Source organism: Seriola lalandi, unplaced genomic scaffold, assembly GCF_002814215.2.
Source record: "Seriola lalandi dorsalis isolate HSWRI2012SDOR001 ecotype SW California unplaced genomic scaffold, Sedor1 jcf7180002054663, whole genome shotgun sequence".
Classification (NCBI taxonomy): Eukaryota; Metazoa; Chordata; class Actinopteri; order Carangiformes; family Carangidae; genus Seriola; species Seriola lalandi.
In genome coordinates, this window is record NW_019525216.1 from 1,721,336 (window position 1) to 1,743,677 (window position 22,342).

Consider the following 22,342-nt stretch of genomic DNA (forward strand, 5'->3'; position numbering starts at 1 on the left):
TGTGGTTAGTGATCAGTGTGATTGAAGTTCTTTGCAGCCTTTAGTCTTCAGGCAAACCTGCAAATGTAGATAAAAGGAGTGATGAATTACTGTTGAACACGTGGCCGGACATCTGAAGGTTTGCTTTGACACGGTGATCAATGAGGCATTTTCATCTCGCTCTCGTATCTGCCTGAGAGGCCAGTGACCACCTACTCATGCAAAAAAAAAAAAAAAACTCACATATGCACATGTCCACTATTAATCTTGAACATTACTGTATGTTTTGCCACAAGGAGGGAAGATCAAGTTAGATTTCTTTCTTTCTTCTTCTGTCTTCTTTGACCCGAATGCCCTCGTATGACGTGTTACGAATGGTAATGTACAGTTTAAATGTTAAGAAAGACAGGAAGCTTCTGCCAGTGGTCATTTTAAAAAATGTTTAGCTGCATTAATGATAATTTTTGTTTATCCAAGATGGGGCTTGCTCATGCCTCCGATTCCATGATCATGTAGCGCAGGGGAGGCAAACACGCTGGTTTAATGGAATAATTTGACATTTTGGAAAAAGTGCTTATTTGTTTCCTTGCTGAGAGTTAGATGAGAGGATCAGTACCACTCTCACACATCTCCTAAAAATGTAACCAGCTAGTGATTAGCTTAGTTTAGGATAAAGACTTGAAACAGGAGACAGCTTGCTTGTTTTTTTTTCTGTACAAGAAGGTACAGGTGTAGAAAGACACTTAGCCTGGCTGTAACCACCTGCCAGGCAACCTGACTCTAGGAAGTTACTAACACAAGATGTAATGTGTTAATTAGTGAGCTTCAGAGATGCCGGTGGGCAGACATTATTAACTTTTGACAGAGCCAGACTAGCTGTTTCCCCGTTTCCAGTCTTTATAGTAAGCTAAACATGTTTACCACACAGGCATGAGAATGTTATCAATCTTCTAATCTAACTCTCTGCGAGAACGCTAATAAGCACGGATTCTAAATTTTGAACTGTTCCTTTAAAAAGTATACAGACATGCAGTGAAATTACTTGACAAAAATATCTATTTTTTGTTTTTATCATAAGGCTGCATGCACTCATCCTCAGCTGCCAACTGAAGGCTTACTCTGTGAAACTAATAAATCACAGAGCAGTTACACGCATCCATGAATAAATTCTGCGACAATAATGGCCATCATCTGGAAATCTTGCACACAGCTTTAACAAAATGCACTGCTGTCCCTGCCCCACCTACTCTTTGCTCAGGCTCGCCCAAAAACAGAAATGATGAATTTATAGTCTCTCTCCATGTATGCAAGGGCTTTGAAGACTGTGCTGCAATGAAGCTGTATGCATAATGCATGAACTTGCTTTTGAACGCCACGCCGCGCCAAATGTAGTAATATTTTGTCTTTCCTCTCGCTGCCTTTTCCTCTCTCACCCTTTCCTTCCTCCCCGACTTACTGTACTTCCTGCCTTATTTCAGACCAGTTTGCTACAGGCTTGTCCATCGTCTCTTCATTTCATTAATTATTGCTTTTCTGCTCCACTAGATTGGCATTGAATCGTAGCCTCAGGGATGAGAAAAAGGACCGAACTGTTTTGGGGAGAAGGACAATTTGTAGTGAGGAAATGCCCTGAGATAAGATTATTTCTTTCTTATGTATGCCTCGTGAAAACAGTGAAACAATATGCTTTTGCTCCGTGTTTGTGCCTATCAGTTCTTGTGTACAGTATCAGAGGAAACAAAAGAAGCAGACACACAGAGTGCCTGTAGGTGTTTCCACATTTTTTTTTGTTCCCTCTCAGTGTTTCTTTGGTCTCTGGATGCTCCCTCTCCCCTCAGTAATGATTTTAAGGATGAACATCTGCTCACCTGAGTCTGTGTTTGCACATTATGCATGTGTGCCCCCTCACAGATCACACAGTATGTTCCGTAACGTTCGCTAAATTCCAACATCAAGAAGGTAAATGAACTTAGATGCTCTGTGCTTCCTCAGCGTGCCACTTAGAGCCCCGCAACACAACAGCGCTCAGCATGCAAAGGGAGTGCAGGTTGTTTGTTAATTATCCACGCTTGCGTCAGGGCAACTACACACTGTCTTCTAAACCTCTTGAGCCTCTGGCCCCGCTGATTCAAGTCAACATAAAGGGCTTGTGCTGGCTCATTCACAGTCAGAGCCTCAAATATTCAAAGCTCGCATGCCACTAATTTCTGTCTTATGTGTTTGTTTGTTTGCCTCAACAGAATGTGTCCCGCATCAACAATATCGTGAAGCAGGTGCTGCTGATATTCCCACATTTCTGTCTGGGCAGAGGGCTTATTGACATGGCCCAGAACCAGGCAATAGCCACCCTCTTCAGCAGTTTTGGTAAGAGGCCACCACCACTATCACAGCATAACCAGTCTCAGAGAAAACAAAATGCCCACTTTAATCATTAATTTTGTGTAATATGATGCTCCAAGATTATTCTTTCCTCGAACAAAAATGAAAACATCTGCCAAGTGGGTTAGATAGTTTAATTTTTCATAATACAGTACAAATGAACATGACTCAAGTGACTATATTTTAATACCAGAACAGCAATCTGCCTCATTTTAAGATACCATGTGACACTGATACATTTTCACAGAAAGTCTCAGTGCTGTTCTTTCAGTGGAAACACAAGCCTGAAAATAATTTACCCAAAATAAAACGGTTACTGTTTTTCAACTCTTTGGATTACTGTTGTAACCTTGGTCTCCTTTAAACTGCAACTCTTTAGATTTTAGAATAAGACGTTCTGAAACTAAGTTACAGAGCAAAAACATGGTAGGAATGTATGGGGGTTTTTTTGCCTTGTTTTTATTTATTTATTTTTTGGTATAAAAAATGGGATATAAGGTCTGTAGCACTGCACCAAATACTTCTGAGACATACCCACAAGTCTGAACAAATTCGTTGTCAGCAGCTGTTGCCTTGATGTGTGGATCCTAAAATGCTTTGCACAGATAGAATCAGGAGACTTGGAACTTTCAAGCAACGTATAATCTGTCAAGGTTATGTGAAGACTGAGTCCAGTTCAGACCAAAACACACTTAAATCATCACTAACAGAGACAAAGTGTACCACAGGGTTCAAAAGGTTAAACAGATTACAGTTATTTTACAGTCTGTGCTTGATATAAAAGAAGAGCTACATGCTAATGCCAGCATGCTATCCTGTTGATGTTTAGCTGGTATATTCTTCACCATGGTCTTAGTTAAGCATGTCAGCAAAACAAACTATTAGCTTGTGCTGTTATTGTGAATTTATAAAGGGCTTTTTGTGATTCATTCTGGTTTATTATAGTGAATGTATATTGGTAACTAATCATTCTAACGTCTATGTATTACTGCCGTCTCCATGTCTGACAACTAGCATGCATTGACATTTCACAGAGGAAGTGATTTGTTCGTACACCTTTACATTAATGTCACCACTTTTGTGATAATTTGGTTACAAATCAAAGTGTTGGGCAAGGTGGAATTTTGACCTGATGATGTTGCTAAATGAAAAGCTAAGGGACAATCTATCCAATAGCTGCTAGCATTTCTAAAAAATAGTGCAAAACTCAACTTTATTCCTGTTGTTGACCATGTATTAGAGCCTCAGAAAAAAATCATTCAAACTCCTTTACTTTCCTTTAGAGTGACATTGCACTGCTCTTCACAAAAAGATAGCTCTTTATCCCACAAGTTAGAGAAAATATTTGACCAGTAGCACAACCCTCAAACCTTCTCTAGAGCTCCAGCTACTCCTCACATGTAGGCTATTAAATTTAGACAAACAAAAGAGAGAAGAGGAGAGCGGGGCTGTAGAGGTGGAGTCAGGTCAGGGTTGAGGGGGCCATCAAGAGGCAAAAAGGCACATGAAAGAGGAAGAGGAGTCTTATCTGCAGAGAGATGGAGCAGGAAATAGTGGTTTGAGGAATCATTTGCGGCAGTGGTGGAGAGGAGTAAGAAAAAAGCAATCACAACTTAAAAGGACTAGTGTGGAGAGGGGCTATTTACCAGAGAATGAGACCAAAAGCGCTTTCGTTTTTCTTGTCTCCTTACTCTCCCCCCTTGGGCTCAAGGGTTGTAGAAGCTGAGAGAAGGAGGAAAGAGAGAGAGAGCAGAATTGAAAATGATTAGAGTCGGGGGCTGTCACAGGTTTACTTACGTGTTCATTAGCCAAAAGAGGCTTCAACATGAAAAGTGCAGGATGTCAGCAATTTCCTCACATGACATAGGTGACAGCATTTTTTTTATGTTTTATTTTTAAGGCTAAGTGGCATTTTAAACTGCTGGCTTTCACCAATGAATATGTCTCAAAAACACTTCAAAGAGCTGACAAATTCCACCTCTCCACTAACTTTTGACAAAGATAGCTATATTTGGCTGTCCATGAAAGAAAATGCACATCTGGCAATCCATTTTTGTTTTGACAATGTTTTCTGCTAAATCATTCTCTGAGCTTGTAGATAAGGGCTGGAAATTAACATGAAATGACACATGGTTATAACACATTTGATTACTTACCTTCCTGTCTGAATTAACTTTGTTTTTCCCTCCTCTTTTATCAGGGGAGGACCGTTTCAAGGATCCACTCAGCTGGGAAATGGTGGGAAAGAACCTTTTCGCCATGTCCATCCAGGGAGTTGTCATGTTTGTCATCACAATCCTCATCCAGTATAAGTTCTTCTGCAAACCAAGGTAAACGCTGCTGTCAGCAGTAGTGTCAGAGTGAATTAAATCAAACTGGCAGGAATCAGGGAAGTTTGTCTGTCTATCTAAATGTGACCTTACATTTGCTTAGTAATGTTCATTTATGTTGCTGTTCATGTCCATGTTTTCGATAAAGTTGTATAACATCATCCAATATTTGTTTCAGTCATTTCAGTTCCCCTCTATTCTCCTCCATTTAAATTACTAATGTACTGTGCACTCAATTCATATGAAACATCTGTTGCACAGTGAATCTGTCAGGCAACTACTACCCGATTTCCATTTTTTCTCCTTTGCCTGAGTGTTTACCTAGTCCAAAACCACAGTTGCCATGGAAACTAATGCCTATGGCTTCTACTATTTATGAAAATTGCAGAGATTGTTTCACTGAGATTAAACTTTGACCCACATAATTTGGCATGCGAGTTCATGTTAATTTTAATGAAGGGTGTTATACCAACTGCAGTTGACTTCTCTCTGCCAGGCTTATTTTAGGGAAGTCATTATCTGCGGAGGAGGAGGATATCGATGTTGCCCGTGAACGTGACCGAGTGTATGAAGGCAAAGCTGAGAATGACCTTCTGAGGATCTGTGACCTCACTAAGGTATTGTAAAGTGCATTTTGGAGCTCTTGCTAAAATGTTACATTAATACATGATGACACTTTTCCCACTTGATGACCAATCTTTTCTTTTTTTGGTAGAGGTTGATTGATTTTTTTATTTATTTTTTTTCTATAAATTGTGAGATTGTCTTTGATTGTTTATGGGAACAAGCCACAAGTCCAACACAGAGAGAGTCAGAAAAAGCTTCTTCGTCCAGGTCATCAGGGCGGTGACCTGTGTCCTCTGACCTCTGTATGCTCTGTGACTCCTTTGCTCTGCCCTGCACTTTTGCATATTTGCACTCGAGTGCATTGAAAATTTTGTGACATATACTGCACACATTTTACATTTGTATATACTGAGCCCGCCTACACACCAGGCCAGTATGCACTTTAGCTTTTTTTTCCCTCCTTCAAGCGTTTCTATTTGTTTTCTAACATTATACCGTGATAACCCACACTATTAAAAATGTAATAATAATTTGATAAATTGTATTTTTTTTTCTTTATTTAACCAAAAAGTCTTTTGAACTACATCATCTCTTTTACAAGAAAGACCTTAAATTGCAATAATCAACTTTGTGCACATAGATATGTGTGGGTAGGAGGAGTTTTTTTTAACTTGCACCTGTACTAGTTTCAGTTTTCAGGGCAAATGGGAAAAGGGGGTTTTAAGTCCACAGCTCATCCACAAACATCTTAAGTGGGCATGAAAATCTAACAAAATTGCATTTTTAGGTATGTAAAGGTCTTTGCTCCCTTACAGCTCAGGCCCTCCCAGGTTCTGGTAGGTGAAGTTGAGCGTGCTGTGACAGTGCGTGCCTCAACACCGCCGAGATTAACGCCTCATCCAACGGCAGATGTTCCCTCCCTGCAGGCGGTGGGGCAGCAGGAAGTGTCACCACAGCTGCCTGCTTTGCAGCTCCAGTGCCAACAGCTGGACAATCTAACAGCCTTTTGCTACTTACCACCCTTCTTCACTCCTTTACTCCCTTGGTCTTCTTAGTCTCACCGTGGTTAATCTTTCACTCATTGCACAGACACAGACACAGACGTGCACCACACTCCCTACGGTAATTACTGAACAAGCGCCGAGTATAACAGTTGGTTGGGTAATATATTACACATTGTCTCACAAGGTGAAAAGTTTTGGAGAAGCATGTTGCCTTTTCAGGGAAAACTTGTAGAGCTAACTTTTTTAATACACTACACCACAACTCATGAAAACACTTAATCCCCCAAAAAACAGGACCACTGTACTGTAAAAATAAAACTCTAAAACAGTGCCAAAGAATACATTAGATGTGACTGAGCTCGTCTGTTGTTGACAAGCAGCTCAGCCATCGTTCATGTGCACCTTCATGGCTGACAACATTTCTCTGAGATGAGACACAGTGGCCCATCACCACACAAAAACAGCGGTGCAGTGGCAGAAGGCATCAGGATTCTTCCTGCGGTGCCCTCATTGACTCCCACCACAGCTGTGCCCCATCCATTTGGGGTGCAGATAACAAATTGATCAATGAGCGCGTGGCTTCGGTGGCCATGCGCCACAGGCTGGGCCCTGTCATAAATCTAAACATGCCTCTGAAGCAATCGACAGGCCATCAATCATGTGTCATATTCCTGCTCCTCCCCTTCCTCTTCCTGCTGCTCTGAACAGGAGTGCTTTGCAATGCGCCCCACCTGCTAGCCTCCACTTAGCTGTTGCATTAGCGTCAGCACTGTAATCGATGGAGACTTTAATGGAAGTGTGTCCATCTGTGAACACTTTCCAGGCCCAGTGCTGTCAGTTTAACCTTCCAGTCACTCACTAAGCCGACAGGGAAAGTTTTTAAAGAACCTTGTGACTAATTACTGACAAGTAGCAACTTGGCATACTACAAGTATACTCCTAGGGCTGGTCAATATGGAGAAAAATACTATCACAATATATATATTTTTTCATATTAATCCGTATAGATCATTTTTAACACATCCATTTTACACCATTAATGAGGAAGGACACATGTGGGCCTACACGTGTCAGCTCCATTAACCTGTTGCTGCAGCTTCATAGAGTGGTTGTGCAGATCAACCCAAAAGCACAACAGATACAGTTAGAGTGAATTACTCAACAGTTTTTAATTGTTATTGGCGGATTTTTTTGTGTGATATTTATCAAAATGGTGTTATCGCCCAGCCCTATATGTTCATGGCAAGGAGGATGGATGGAAATCTTGTTTTTCCAGAAATCATATTACAATCATATTGTAATTTGTATTCTTTTTTTTATCATTGAATTCCTATAAAAACCTTGAGAATTCAAAACCTGGGGAAAGTTGGGAGCCACTTCCTTCAGGTACCTAGAGGTAACACCTCATAGTACTGTTTATCGTTTGTGGACTGGATGGACCACATGTTGGTGACTCATTTTTAAATAGAGCCGTGTCTTGGCGTACTACCTGAAGTATGTCATTTAGAGCTTAAAGCTCGTGATTTTCCAACTTAAATATATATTTAAGGGTTGCACAACCGCCAGCTCTCTCAACTGTCTCATCTGATTAGATGTCGGCCTGTTTATCATGACAGCTGCTGTGGTGCTCGAGTCAGAGGGGAATTATCCTTTAATTGCCTTCTTCAATACACGTGTCTGCTGCTTTGATGTAGCTTTAGCACTGCAAACTATCACTAAAAAGTAGTATGTGTAATACAGGTTGATATGTACCGAGTGCAGCTGCCAGATGGCACTGGAAGAATGATGGATCTGTGCAACTTCTGCTTTTATCAAATACCTCTTTTGATGTGCCAACTGTGTAATAAATGCAAAGTCATTGTTTGTCAGGCTTGAAGTGGCGCTTCTAAATTTACATTTGCATGGTAGCATTCAGAATACATCTGGAACAGATGACTGTTTCTAATGGTGGATATTTGGTTTGGAAATTCTATACAGGAAGTGTATCCTTCATACTGATGAAGGTACACTGTCACTTGTCTGTTTTAATGAACGTTCATGCTTCAGTCGCTGACAATCACATACAGGCATGTGAACATACACAGCGCTCGTTGAGAACTATGTTTTCAACTTTTAAGAAACTAAAAACACAGTCAACAGTAGTCACTCTTTCACTCTTTCATAACTCAAAGGGACAGAGTGATGTCCTTGATTTTGAATGTTAAATGTCTTCACTGTCACACTCAGCAACAACAACAAAGACCTTGTCTTGTCTTTTCGCGCTAGAGCAAGACAACACTGCTTTCAAACCACTTTGAAAACATATCAAACCCTTACATAGTCTTGGATGTGGAAAAACCCCTCATGCACTAAGTATAAGTACCTCATCTTGTCAAATGTTTTTATTTTTTATTTTTTATTTTTTTATTTTTTAACATATCCTGTTCACTTGAAGTTTATGTTTCTTTACCTCCACTGGTGAGATTTTTCAGATGATGCAAATGTGCTCGGATGAGGTTGGTCAGCGTGGGAGGATGTGGATGCACCGTAGAAAGTTTTTCGAGTGAGATGTGAAAAACATCAAGCGCCTTCTCATTTCTAGTGTCGCTACATGATCTTAGCAGGGTACTGACTCACAGTCAGAATGTGAGTAGTTTCATTTTCCTCTTTGTCCTGAGAGATGGGATTCTGCATCTCATAGGGGTCTAGTTTCCTTTCGGGTCGGCCTGCCTAGTGGTGTATCTTGACAAATGTCAACTGGATTACCATAAAATCGGACTTAGACATTCATTGTCACCAGAGGCAGAACCCTAATGATTAGGTAGCTGAAATGCCAGATTTCCCTTTAGTTGGTGGAGACCAAAGCGGAGCTAAAACAAGAGTGAATACTGTAATGTGCATGGTGCGTTCATCAGGCGCCAGAAACACAACTCCAAGTGAATGCCTTTTTCAACCTTCCGACAACTGTGGTGTGTAATGTGTTCCCTGGCATGGCTGTATGTTTAGTCTTGTTATCTACGCGTGCCATGTTTAACAGACTTGTTTATAGTATTTTATCAGACTAAGGAAAGCAGTCTTCTTCCCTAAAGTCATCAAACGGCACCACCAAATGCGGCTTTGCTTAAAGTTGGCCTCCGTACATAAAATACTGGGCGACTTGTGAGTTTGTTGAAGGTTAGTGAGGGTACTGAAGTGGTACTCAAAGTGGAGACAGATTTCCTCATGAATGCTGTCGTTGCAGTCACAAATACTAATGTTCATGTCCTCTCCTTCCCCCCTGTGCAAGTGTCTCACTGTTTTTTCTTTTGTTTTTTTTCCATACCTTTTCCCATCTGGCTCGCTCTAAATGTTGCAAATTATCCCTTCTCGTTAAAATTTGTTTCCTTCACTTTGTGTGTGTCTCTCTGTCCTTCTTTTTCCACCTGCTTCTTCCATCTCACCTCTTCCCTGCTGCTCTGGTGTATCGCTCCATATTTTCTCATGCCATCCTCTCTGCTATCTTTCACACTGTCTGCTCCCCACCCCTTCCCTGCCTCCTCTCCCTCTTTCTCTCTCTTTCTCTAGCGGGCTGGTTGATTCATTTTATTGTCTGCTCCCTGCAGGTTTACCCTCGGAAGAGCACCCCTGCTGTGGACAAGCTATGTGTGGGCGTACCTGCCGCAGAGGTGAGCCAAATGCTGCTGAATCACACACGGACCTATTCAAGTAGAATTTGCCCATGTTAGAAGACTTTATTGGAAATTTGTACATCAATGGACTGAAAGAAGACGCAGTCAACAGAAATTGAATATTGAAGACAATATTTACAAAATATTAACACATGAGAGCATGCAGCAATGAGCAGAGATTCTCTGACTGGGCTTTGATTTACAGTCTGCAGTGATTTCTGAGTCCAATCAAAATATCTTCCAAACACTGCGTAGAGAAGGTGTTAGGAAGAACACTAATCTCCTTATCGGGCTTGTTTTCTGCCATTATGCTACTGCCAAGCATGTGTGTGCTAAAAGCACACAAACAGGCTAGTAGAAGAGCATTGCTAGAGCAACGGAGTATGTTGAGCGAAGGCATGAGGACCCAGCGATGTTTAATTTAGAAAACTTGTACTGAACTAGGAAACTTAATGAACCAAATACAAAAATGCAGCGACGTGAACCTTTGCATAGTTTTGAACAAGGAAACCTTCATAAATGCTATATAATACAAATGCCCACATACTTATACTCTCTCACTGCCATGCACACACACACACACACACACACACACACACACACACACACACACACAATAACTGTTTTTCAGGAAAGCTTGATTTAAACATAATCTCAGTCGTGATTGGTGGGCTTTCCGCTGGTTTCCATCCTCTCTGCCACTGTTTACTCAAAGCCCAGTGTAAATGCCAGTGGAATATTGTGATTCACGGGGCTCTGCTGATCACACACTGCATTTCCATGCATTATTTACATCAAGCTTAGCCCTCTTCTATGCATTCAGAAGCACAGGTCACAAACAAGCAGGGATCAATGAATGACAGAAATCAAATATTTATGCCGCAGCCAGAGCACCTAAGGCGGGTCACATGACCGCAGGGCGCTGCAGAGACAACTTCCTGCCTCAAGCACTCCAGAGAGAAGTAAAATCAGCAGCATCAGGGAGAAAAGATGAAGAGAGGATAATGTTTGTTGTAGCAATTTACAGAGGCAGGGAGAAATGCCGTTGGGAATGGTCGACTTCTTACAGTATTTGTTCCTGTGTGTCTGCCGTGTTGATTTACTGTCTGTTGTTTTGTTTGTGTACAGAAATAACAATTTGTTATTTTGCTAAACATTGAACCAGTCATGCACACTCTATAAATTGTAGTTTCAATTATATATTTACAATATTTAGAAAGTCTATAGATAAACTTCCTCAAAGAAAACGTATCTACATACAGAATATTTGAAATGTCATCCATCACAGTTGCGTCCTGTTTGTTTTCCAATGAGGCTTGTATCTACAAAGCACTTTGCTCTAATGGAGGACTCCCTGTTGTCTCCACCAGTGTTTTGGCTTGCTGGGAATCAATGGGGCTGGGAAAACCACCACATTCAAGATGCTGACAGGAGACATCCCGGTCTCTAGTGGAGAGGCCTTCCTAAATGGATACAGGTGAGGCGCTAAGTCCCGCTAGTGCACCGAGTAACTCATCATAATTAACCACCCAACATGGCGTTTCAGGTGGGAATCGAGCTGGGGGGACGGGGGCGGGGGTGGGGGTTATTTTTAGCTCACACCTTTTCAGAGCTACTCCTGTTCTGTGCAACACAGCTTTCTATTTCTCCATCTCTCACACTCTCACTCTTTGTTTTTCTTGGCTAGGTAGTTTTGATATCTCTCATAAATTCTGCCGTCTCTGCCTTTTCAACTTCGCTTCTCTCATGTCTCCTCACTGCGATATTCTCAGAAATGCTGAAGACTCTGCTCTCTCTTTCTTCCTGCCTCTTGCACATCTTTCCCATATATCATTCCTTTTCACATCCTCGCCCTGTACCTTGCTATGTTTTTTGTTTCTGCCTTGCGGAATCAGTCATAAGAAATCTTTGTACATGCCTAAAAAAAAGAAAAAAATACCTTGACACCACCGATGTGAGACTCAAGCATTTGAGCGAAGGAAGGCTTGCTCTTCCTTATTTTTAGGAACAAACAACTGTGTTCTGTTGCCTCGGCACGCATCTGTAAGGCAGCGTGGTTGAGTGTGAGTTGCGACTGGTTGTGCATCAGAGGTTGCCATAGTTGTTCGTGTACACATCTGGTATTTGACTTTGTGTTCCAAAAAGAAAAGGAGATGAGTAGAGCAACACCTAACACAGCAGTATTAATGTTGATTAATGTGGGTAATGGAGATCAAAGAAAAATCCCACAGACCTTTAGGAAAAACTGAAAGGAGAGAAAAACAAATTTGAGTACGCCCACTCTTCTGGTTTCAGCTCATTACGCTCTCTGTGCATTGGCAAGAAGAATGATCGGCAGAAGAGAAGAAGCAGCAGTCTCTTGAATGGAAGTCTCTGCTCTCCTGACAACTCACTCTCTCTCTCTCTCTCTCTTATCAGTGATTGTCACAAGGACTAGCTTTTAATACCTACATTCCCCATCCGTTTACCGCCCAGTGTTACTGCCTGTCGAATGCTAAAGAGCAAAGCTGGCCTGCTAAGACCAACAGCAAACTGGCAGTAGCAGTGGACCACCTCAGTTGTGTTTCAAAGGAGAATGTTGACACCGCTGTCATGTAGGCTAAACATGAAGCCCCAGCCAGCTGGCGATTATCTTTGCTTAGCATACAGACTGAAAGTGGGAGAAAACAAAAAGGCGAGCCAAAAGTAAAAGGAATCTGCCCACATGCACCTCTAAACTTCACTAATTAACACAATGCAGCAAAAAGCCACAACCTGTTGATTTTTGCACTTGGGTTTTTTTTTTTTTTTATGGGTAGATGCAAGAAAAAGGAGGTGAACCCCTTTGGTGATTACCTGCATTTATGTTTGAATTTGTGTTAAAATATGGTCAGATCTTCATCTAAGTGATGATTTTGAGCAAACACTGTCAATTTGAGCCAACACACAGATCAGTATATTGAAAATTTGCAATACTACTTGGAAAATCTTTTATCTGCTGATGAAACTGAGATTGAATTGTTTGGGAAGAACATAGTGTTAAAAAACGGAATCTGTATACCAACACGAAAACATCATCCCAAAGGAGAAATACAGTGGAGGGAGCATCATGATTTGGGGCTTTGCTGCCTCTGGGCCTAGACAGCTCGCCATCATCGAGGGGAAAATTAGTTCCCAAGTTTATCAAGGTATCCTAAATATCAATGTAAATCTACCACAGAATGTCATACAAACAAACAAAATCTGCCTTTTGCTTTTGAGTTCAGACCTTAATCCAATAGAGATGCTGTGGAATGACCTGAAGAGAAATGTTCACACCAAACATCCTTAAGAATAAGGCCGAGCGGAAGCAGCTCTGTAGGTAGAATGGTCCAGAGTTCCTCCTGAATGTTGTGCAGGTCTGATCATCAGCAGCCCCTGGAAGAGCTTGTTTGAGGTTATTGCTGCCAAAAGAGGTTTATCCAGGTATTAAATCCAAGAGTTCACTTACTTTTTCCATTAGCATTGTGAATGTTTAATGGGTGTGAAAGATTATATTAGCTGAAAGCACATTGTGTTTGTCTCCACTTGTGACTTAGTTAAAGATAAGATCACATTTTTTGACCAATTCATGCAGAAAACCGGGTCATTCCAAATGGTTCACATACTTCTTCTTGCCACTGTATATAATGTATAACATAGGACAAGTTAATTAGAGAGTTTTAAAGGAGCTTTTTACCTTTGGACAGAGCTATGTTCACTGTTTCCCCCTGCTTCTAGCCTTTATGCTGGGCTAAGCATGTAACTGAAACAGCACACAAGCATTTGTCAAAATGTCTAACCTTTAAATAGACAATTCAGTGGTGTAAAGTATCAAAGTCACGCATGTTGGCACCAAACACTTCAAAATTAAATGGAACCATTCATAAAAAATTTTCTCTGGCAAATCTTGCACGTATGCTATCAGTCAAACAGCTAATAACATAGCTGTTTGGTCATTAGCGCACAGAATGCTAGACAAAAAGCTAAAAATTCTTAAATTTTTAAATGTTTTTCATTAACTTTCCCATAGATACTATATGATGACTCTAGTTTGAGGGGCAGCAAACTTAAATGGTTATCAGCAATGTGAAAGGTTAACTCTTTGTTTGTCATACAGCGGCAGAGTCTGTCCAGCCTGAACTAACAAAACTAAAAATGTGGAGCTGTGGTGGGTTGTTCCTGAATCTGCTAAAGGCTATAACCTACTCTTATCATGAGCCTTTATCAAAACTAAAACAAAACATAATATTAGATCACTAAAGCTTTCAGTCCACCACCTGCAGCCTCCAAACACATCAAATTACATTTACCTTCTCTGAGGCTGACCATTGCTCCGGGAAAATAACATTTGAGGGGAAAAATGGGTCCAATATTATGTCTGAAAAAACAAAGCAGCTATAAAAAGAGGAGAGAAAATCAGCTGTAACATTTGCTCCCTGCAGGTGGTGAAAGTATTAATATCGTAGATTGCGAAAAGGAAAATGTCTTCATCCAGAACTATTGCTGCCATTATTTTACTGGCCTCTAGAGGGTGCATGTTGCTGAGCTTGGAACTGTATGTCTGGAAAAGATTGCAGGGCCAGATTTTTGGTATTTAGTTTTTATTTTATTTGCCTACCTTTTATGTCAAAGACAGAGAGTTTTGAAGACACTAACTTGAGACCATGAGTACAGTATATGAACCACTCTGCTTCTCCATATTAGTTTGGCAGCGTTTCAAAGAGAAACACAGGCCGTGACACTCTCAGCTCTGATTTTCTTTTTCTTATCAAGTTATTGTGAATATTTAATGAATCTTTCCAACTAAATCAATTGAAGTTTTAGTTCTCTTTGAAATACAATAGGCAGAATAAATGAAGTGTTTGCTTCTTGGCCTTCTAAATGTTCTCATTTTATGTATATGTGTGTGTGTGTGTGTATATATATATATATATATATATATATATGTGTGTGTGTATCTTTTATCTCAAACAATAATGGCATCCATTGTCAATTAACATGTATATTCTCTTTCGCAGCATACGAACAGAAATGAGGGATGTGCACCAGAACATGGGCTATTGCCCCCAGTTTGATGCTATCAATGACCTGCTTACTGGACGAGAACATCTGGAGTTTTACGCCAGGTTACGGGGGGTACCTGAAAACGAGGTCACCATGGTAACCATTACTTCCTCTCGTGCTTCCTGTCCTTGTACATTTACACATGAATGTAGATTAGGTGCCATAGTTGCGGATTAAAAAAACACAAATCTAGTAATTCAAGACATTGGACACTGGATTATCAGTTTATTTCCTTTCAGCGTGTTTTTATTTTCACCATCAAATACTTTTCAACCAGAATTCATGTAGGGCAAGCTGGAGCACACGTCAAAGTGATAGATAACCTCAATGGGAGAAGCCATACATAATGAAAAAGGGCCGGTGGTAGAAAAGCAGCAGCTGTGGGTTATGGCTCTACATTATTCACCATGCCTAGTGGTGTGGCCGGCCCTATGCGGCCTCCATGCACTCCTCTTGCACCGCCCGCTTCTACAACAGTAAGATCAAAGGAGGGGAGAGGCTGGCGGCGACCATAGGCCTCAGACCCAGCGCCAGGACTTTGATCTCTTAGCTACTGTCCAAAGGGACCCAGTTCTGCGCTGCTAGCATAACTCTTAATTTTACTGTGGCCCATTGTAATATGGCTGTTTTGGTGGCAATACTCCAACTAAATCCTCATGTTGTCATATTTGCATAATCTGTAATCAAATATATCCACATGTATTTGCAAGGAATGTTTTCTAAATGAAATGAAGGGCCTACATCCTGCATCTAGTGTGACACCTCAACATGTCCGTAGAGACCCGGTGATATTGTGCACATTGGCGATGCTCCTGATTGCTGGTGCCAATGAGAAATTGTTGAAATAGCAGGGAGAACAGTAAAGTACCTCAGCAGCCTGTGATTAAGGTCTTACAGTGATGCCAGCTGTCATGCCTCGTCCTTGAAAGCCGCAGAGCTTAAATACATTGGAGATCCAAGCCAAAATATCATCCATCATGGAAACACTCTTCTTGACACCGTAATGTTCACTTTGTGTCTTCTCTTCGAAAGGTGGCCGAGTGGGGGATCCAAAAGTTGGGGCTGGTCAAATATTCCAACAAATCCGCGGGAACCTACAGCGGTGGGAACAAACGTAAACTCTCCACTGCTATAGCCCTGATCGGTTGTCCTCCAGTGATCTTTCTGGTGAGATACAGCTTTATTGATGTGTTGTACACGGTGAGAATGTGATACGCTTCTGTTTTATTAAGACTTAAGACTGTAATATTTTAAATCAATATTGATGTGGTGCAGATGTTTGGATTACAGCAGATCTGGGGGGTTTTTCTCTCTCTTTACAAGCACACAGAGACTAGACTGTAGTAAGAAGATGATAGAGTATAGGAATTTGGGCTAATGTATGCTTTCAGAAATGAGAAATAGACAAGACAAGATATGGATCAAATTCACAAATCCTCACTGGATTTCCCAAAGGATCACAAGTACATTATTTGTGGATGAGGAGAGTGTGTGTTTCAGGGGTCACTCACTGGTCATGTTTTAATTCTTTTTTCTTTTCAAGGAAGAACCGATTTGTGCAGCACACTGAACTCCTTTTACACATATTAAATTCCTATCCACCAGGACTTAAAACTCAGGGCAAGAGCATTTTCTCACCGATGAAAGATTAATGAAAGCATGACTCAGAACATACTGCGTCACATGTTTTCAATTAAGCGGCTTTAACGTTTAATCAGGAAGTTGTGTCCATGTTATCTTGAGGGACAGACAGTAATGGCCTTAAATCACATTGGGGACTCCTTATGGGGGCTCAATGTGTATGGTATAAATTTTCATTATGATTATTGCATTTGACTTGTTATCCCACCGCATCACAAGGTCAAATAATGCAGATATACTAAAAGTTACAACATATTGCCATTGCATTTTCTTTTTTGCCTGTAAACGCTAATAAATGCATTTCTTTGCTTCATTTAAAGCAATTCTTCAGATTATGCCGCTAATAACACTTTTAGTCAGGTAATGAGTAATCCATAATAAATGACATTTACTAAATAATCTTTCCAGCCATTTCTGTTTTCTGGCTCAGTTTGCAGGCTGTAGAGCTGCACTGTTCCAAACCTCCTTATTTACTCGCCTGAGCCAGGCTAGCCTTCACTTTGAGGCAGTGGGATAATGTGTTGTCAGTGTCTGTGTCAGTTTCAGTATTGTGTGCTAGCCCAGGGAGTCCAGGCGGCCTCGAGGCAGTGCCACATAGGGTTTGCACGGGGACACATTGGGCACGGTGATGGAAGTACCCCATGGGATTTGTAGGATTGTGCTAGTGAGGGAGAACCAGGCCTGGAACGAAACCAGGCAATGGACTGAGTACTGTCACTCTCTAATCGTGCATGGACAGACTAGCCCTGAGGAGAAAGAAAAAGCAAGTCGCTGAGACTGTGTGTGTGTGTGTGTGTGTCTGTCAGTGTGTCGTGCTGTGCTGGAGAGGGCTTCAGTATGTGTCTCGGTTATGTGTGCATGGGCCTACTCTGAATTCACCCAAATTTTACTGTGTGCATTGTGCCATATGCCTGTGTGTGTGTATGTGTGTGTGTTTATAAGTATATATAGGACAAGTCTCAGGGCATTTACCGGACAATGTGACGGTGTTTTGATGATGGTGTAAGAGCTGCCTTACATATTAATACATTAAATCTACAGTTGGTCAGCTGGGTTGAGATCTGGTAACAGCTTTTTTTATGTTGCTTATTGCTGCTCATTGTTTCTCCACTTGTTTACTCAGATATTTCATGTTTCTTTGTCACCCTTTTAGCATATCATTAATTGATTAACAGATTATTGCCTTAAATGATGAACCATGAAATCCTACGCCCCCAAAAGATGTGCTGTAATGGAAACTGTTTTAAAGAGGTTACATTTACCGTAGGATGAGCCAACCACTGGGATGGACCCCAAGGCCCGGCGCTTCCTGTGGGACTGCATCCTCAGTGTCATCAGGAAGGGACGTTCAGTCATCCTCACATCACACAGGTGCAGCATCACTCTATTGATTTTCTTTGATGGATTTGACTCTTCACAAGGGGAAGCAGAGCTACCAAATTATTATTATATTATTATAAAATGAATGTATATTGTAGATATTGTAATTAGAATTAATTTGAGTTACACTTTAGTTGAAAGGTATTGTTTCCTGTGTGGCAGTTAATAACGGCTGCCAGAGACACACACTGACTGCTTTAAAGCTTTCATGAAGCGTGAGGGAATATTGACTGACTGGCTTTTTTTTCCACCATGAAAAGAGAAACTGTCAATATCAGTGCTGGAGTCTTTTCATTATCCAAGATTTCCTGGAGTAAAGTTAAGTTCCCCAACTTTTTTTCTGTAATGTTGGCCAGTTTTGGACATGGTTGTGAGTTAGGAAAAAAAATAAAAAAAATAAGCCTAATTTTTTGTGAAACTTAAAACTTGATGGCCCAGGTAGATACGCAACATTTAACAATTCATATGCCACTTCATTTTACCATTTCTCAAATTGCCTCGGTTTTTGAATGTTCCTGGCAGTTCATGTGAGTAATCTGTGGTGTTTTTTTTTTTATTTGGAATATATTACCCTCATTACCTGTGTTGCCTTCATTGAGAAATAAAAGCATTTGTTGTTGTCCTAGGCAGTGTGGCTGAGCTGCGTCCAATCGTCCATGGCATGACCAGGTGGTTGTGTTTTGTTAAGTGGCAGATTCACCAGGTTTTACAAAGTCATAATCCTAATTGCACCATTCCTCAGAAAGGCTTCACAGGTTTTGCCTCAGCTACAAATGACTCGTGCTCCAGCCCAACACCCAAAGAGAAAAAATGAGATAATAAGAACTACAGATGGTCCCTTCCTCTCCCTCTAATTACCAAATTTGTTGTCCGTTAAAGGTGTCAAAGTGGACATGAAAATGCTTTAACCCAACTTGAACTGTAACTGGGAAGTCTCAATGAAATAATCAAGATCTTTATCAATAAAATAATGAGCTTACATAGTCTAAAATTAATGTGTTGAGTGTTAATGTGATTTGTATCCTTTATAAAAACCATTGTTATCAGTGGTCTTGTCTTGGATCCAGCACAATTTGAATGAGAAGGAGAGACGTCAAAGAAATCTGTAAAATATCTCCATTATACAAAATACACAATGGCTCTTAACTGGAAAGGAAAGGACTTAAGCATCTGGTGTTATTGCTATTTCCCATTTAATCTGCAAAATTTCTCACTCTTTTCTTTCAATAGTATGGAGGAGTGTGAAGCACTGTGCACACGCATGGCCATCATGGTAAACGGTCGCTTCAAGTGTCTCGGGAGCATCCAGCATCTGAAGAGCAGGTGAGGGTCCTTCCTTTGCCACAGATTGCGTTAGACCAAGAGTAGAATAAAAAAATAAAAAAAATAAAAAATCTTTGAAGCTCCTTGAATTGAGATGAAAGAAATCCCAGTCTCCCACCAAGGTATTCTGTTATTTATACTGTATATATAAATAACATGAGTCCGAGTACATTGGTAATAAAAAAGAATATGATTCAAGTTTTTCAAGGGAGAAAAGGAAAGAATGCATATCCGTCTTTTATCATTTATTGCTGTGGCTCAGAAGGGCTGTACAGGAGCTACACAAAGAGGAACCCAATTTATCAGAGTACAGCACCGGTGGAACTTCACTTAAGCTCCACAGTGTCATGATAATTAAAGGAATAGTTGAACATTTTGGTAAATACGCTTATTTCTCAAGAGTTAGCTGACATGAGAAGATCGCTATCAAACTCATATCTGTGAGTTCAGTATAAGACTACAGCTAGCAGCTGTTTAGCTTAGCCTGGCATGGTTTTACACTTTTGTGTCGGTCAAATAAACAACAGGTAACTAGTTATCTTCATGAGCAGATTATTTTTCCTTTGGACAGAGCCAGGTTAGCTGTTTGCCCCCATTTACAGTCTTTATGCTAAGCTAAGCTAACTAGCAGCTGGCTCTAGCTTCATATTTAGTGTACAGACATGAGAGTGGTATCAATATGCTCATCTGACTTAGGATATATCCTGCAATGTCACACTATACCTTAATATTTTATTCAACTTCAATCTGTGTTTGCTTTGAAGTTTCAGAGGTATGAAGTCTAACGATAATATATTCATTTGTTTTGCTTACCAGGATGTTTTCTTGCCTTGTATATTTTGGTGCACTAAGCTAAACATGTCCTTTTTTTTAGTGTAGACTCATCAATGTGATTGTATTGATTTCACAAGATCCATATATGGAGCAAATGTGCAGACAGTCAGGTCTGTGGGCCTCGGATTAGTGCCCCAAATCTTTCACCATTATCTCAGTTTCACATTTGTTTCTCTCCAGACTCATAAATTATTTCCAACACCATCCCTGTCCTTATGCACACCCCTAATAGGTTTTGTACATGTCTCTTAATGCGTTTTGCTACGTCTTCATAGCAGATATCCCCTGCCCTTAACTCTTAGCGCTCAGGTCCGCTCTCTGATATTCATCTGACATTTCCCAAGGCCAGCACTTATGCCCCGAGCCCTGCATGTAACAGTGAGGCCGATCCATTACCTTAGGTACAGTCTGGTGACATTATTACCACTCCATTGTGTGATCTTGTAAGAGGAAGGACGTTCCACACACACACACACACACACACACACAGACACGAGAGCTACACTGACGACAGGAATATGTGGTGGCAATCGTTGGGCGGAGAGAAAGATCAATACACCTGGGATGAGGGGTGGAGCAGACCATTTTTCAAGTCGTACAGGGGATTAGGGGAAACGCCTGGAACGGCAAGGAGGGGGCAACAGTGTCAAGGGTATTTCCCATCACGAGCGTTAATGTCATATCATTGGCCGCGCTTTTAGATCGCTGGGGAGAGAGAAAAGGTAGAGTGTAGATAGGTCTGAAAAAGAGTGAGATCGAGGGAGAGTTGAGAGGCGAAGGGATGAAGTAGGAGAGCGATGTACCAATCAGTCCCTCCCAGATGTTGGGGTAATTGACAGATCCTCTGTGTCAATTAGATCCTGTCTGCAGGGGGAAGAGCAAGGTGGTGTAAATAATTTATGAACCACACAGGTGGTATAGGATAGGTAAGAGCCATGGGAGGGAAGGAGGGGGCAGCAAACAAGGGAGGAGAGCAGAGGGTTAACACATGTCCTACTTCACTCAACACGCTATCAGGTAAAAGGGAATCGCACTGCACAAGACAAGCAAGTGAGAGCCAGATAAGCATGACGTCTACACCGATTTTCGCCGTGCTTATTTTAGATCTCACACGGACAATTTACATGCCGCTGAAATGCTATCGCTCAGTTCTCGTCACGCAGTGAATAATTTCTAATTAAGCGTCCCTATCTCCGAAGCGCTTTGTGTAATTAATGTTTCATGAGGTGTGGGACCCTGTTAATGACTGAAATGGCAATTAAGGACTGTCTTCTCTGTTTTCTTTTCTCGTCACTATCCCACCACATGTTTGTGCTGCCATGTTGCCCCCCCCCTTGTTTTAGCATGTGATCCACCGTCATTTAAGTTGCCTGAGCCTCATCAATCCAGCTTTGCAGGGTGAAACGCTGAATGACCAATATTTCAGTCCATAATGTGGGAATGGAGGAGCCGAGTCTCACAAATGCACAAGCTGTTGCCAGTTTGCAGATGGGAAGAGTTCCATCAGCCGGCAGGGGTTGAAGTCGAGGGGGTGGGGGATGGGGGCAATGGCTGTAGAGGCAGGTGGCGCATACACCGTTGTCACACGGCGTGAGCGGCTGACCTGCAAAGCTGGGGGTGCCGCTTCTTCCCCACCAGCCCCCTACCCCCAACTTCTCCATCTCTTTTTCATCACGAGCCCCTGAAAGGAGTACAGAATCTCGCCGCGGGGGCAGCTCTCACATTTTGACCCCCTATTGCTCATATGTAATACATGTTCACCCTCCCACATTCACCCCCCCCCCCCCCCCCCCCCCCCCCCGCCACTCTCCTTCAAAAACCTCCAAGCGTATTACTCTATTTATTCCTCCCTCTGCTACTCTCAGGTGGCTTCCAACCCAGCCATCCAAGTGCTTGTTAGTGCTGCCCCCTTTAGTTCAGTGGTGACCCCGTCTTTATCACTGAGATGCCCTACTGCTGCTTTAACAACCCCGCCTCTGTGTATCAATCAAGCCCCAACTCAGCCAAAATAATCCATTTAAACTGCTAGAGAGGTTGCTTAGCATGTGAGAGGGGATGAAGATTTGTTTTGGGCTGTGGAACCTGAACAGTGGGGAGGCCATTTTAAGAAGCTCCTTCATTATCTTTCTCCGTGGTTGTTAAAAACATCCTCCTTACCTGTTCCGATATTGAGCCCCTCAAATCAATCACACTT

At 41.5% G+C, this 22,342-nt stretch overlaps 1 protein-coding gene across 2 annotated transcripts in view; it reads left to right on the forward strand.

Annotated features, from left to right (window-relative positions):
- LOC111665943 (phospholipid-transporting ATPase ABCA1) overlaps positions 1 to 22,342 on the forward strand; it is a 146,550-nt gene that overhangs the window by 110,303 nt on the left and 13,905 nt on the right. For both annotated transcript variants that reach the window (XM_023421077.2, XM_023421078.2), the window contains exons 40-48: positions 2,220 to 2,343; positions 4,559 to 4,688; positions 5,185 to 5,305; positions 9,841 to 9,903; positions 11,277 to 11,383; positions 14,925 to 15,066; positions 16,003 to 16,137; positions 17,879 to 17,982; positions 19,222 to 19,314. In XM_023421077.2, coding sequence (XP_023276845.1) covers positions 2,220 to 2,343; positions 4,559 to 4,688; positions 5,185 to 5,305; positions 9,841 to 9,903; positions 11,277 to 11,383; positions 14,925 to 15,066; positions 16,003 to 16,137; positions 17,879 to 17,982; positions 19,222 to 19,314 — 1,019 coding nt within the window. The remainder of the gene's footprint in view (positions 1 to 2,219; positions 2,344 to 4,558; positions 4,689 to 5,184; positions 5,306 to 9,840; positions 9,904 to 11,276; positions 11,384 to 14,924; positions 15,067 to 16,002; positions 16,138 to 17,878; positions 17,983 to 19,221; positions 19,315 to 22,342) is intronic.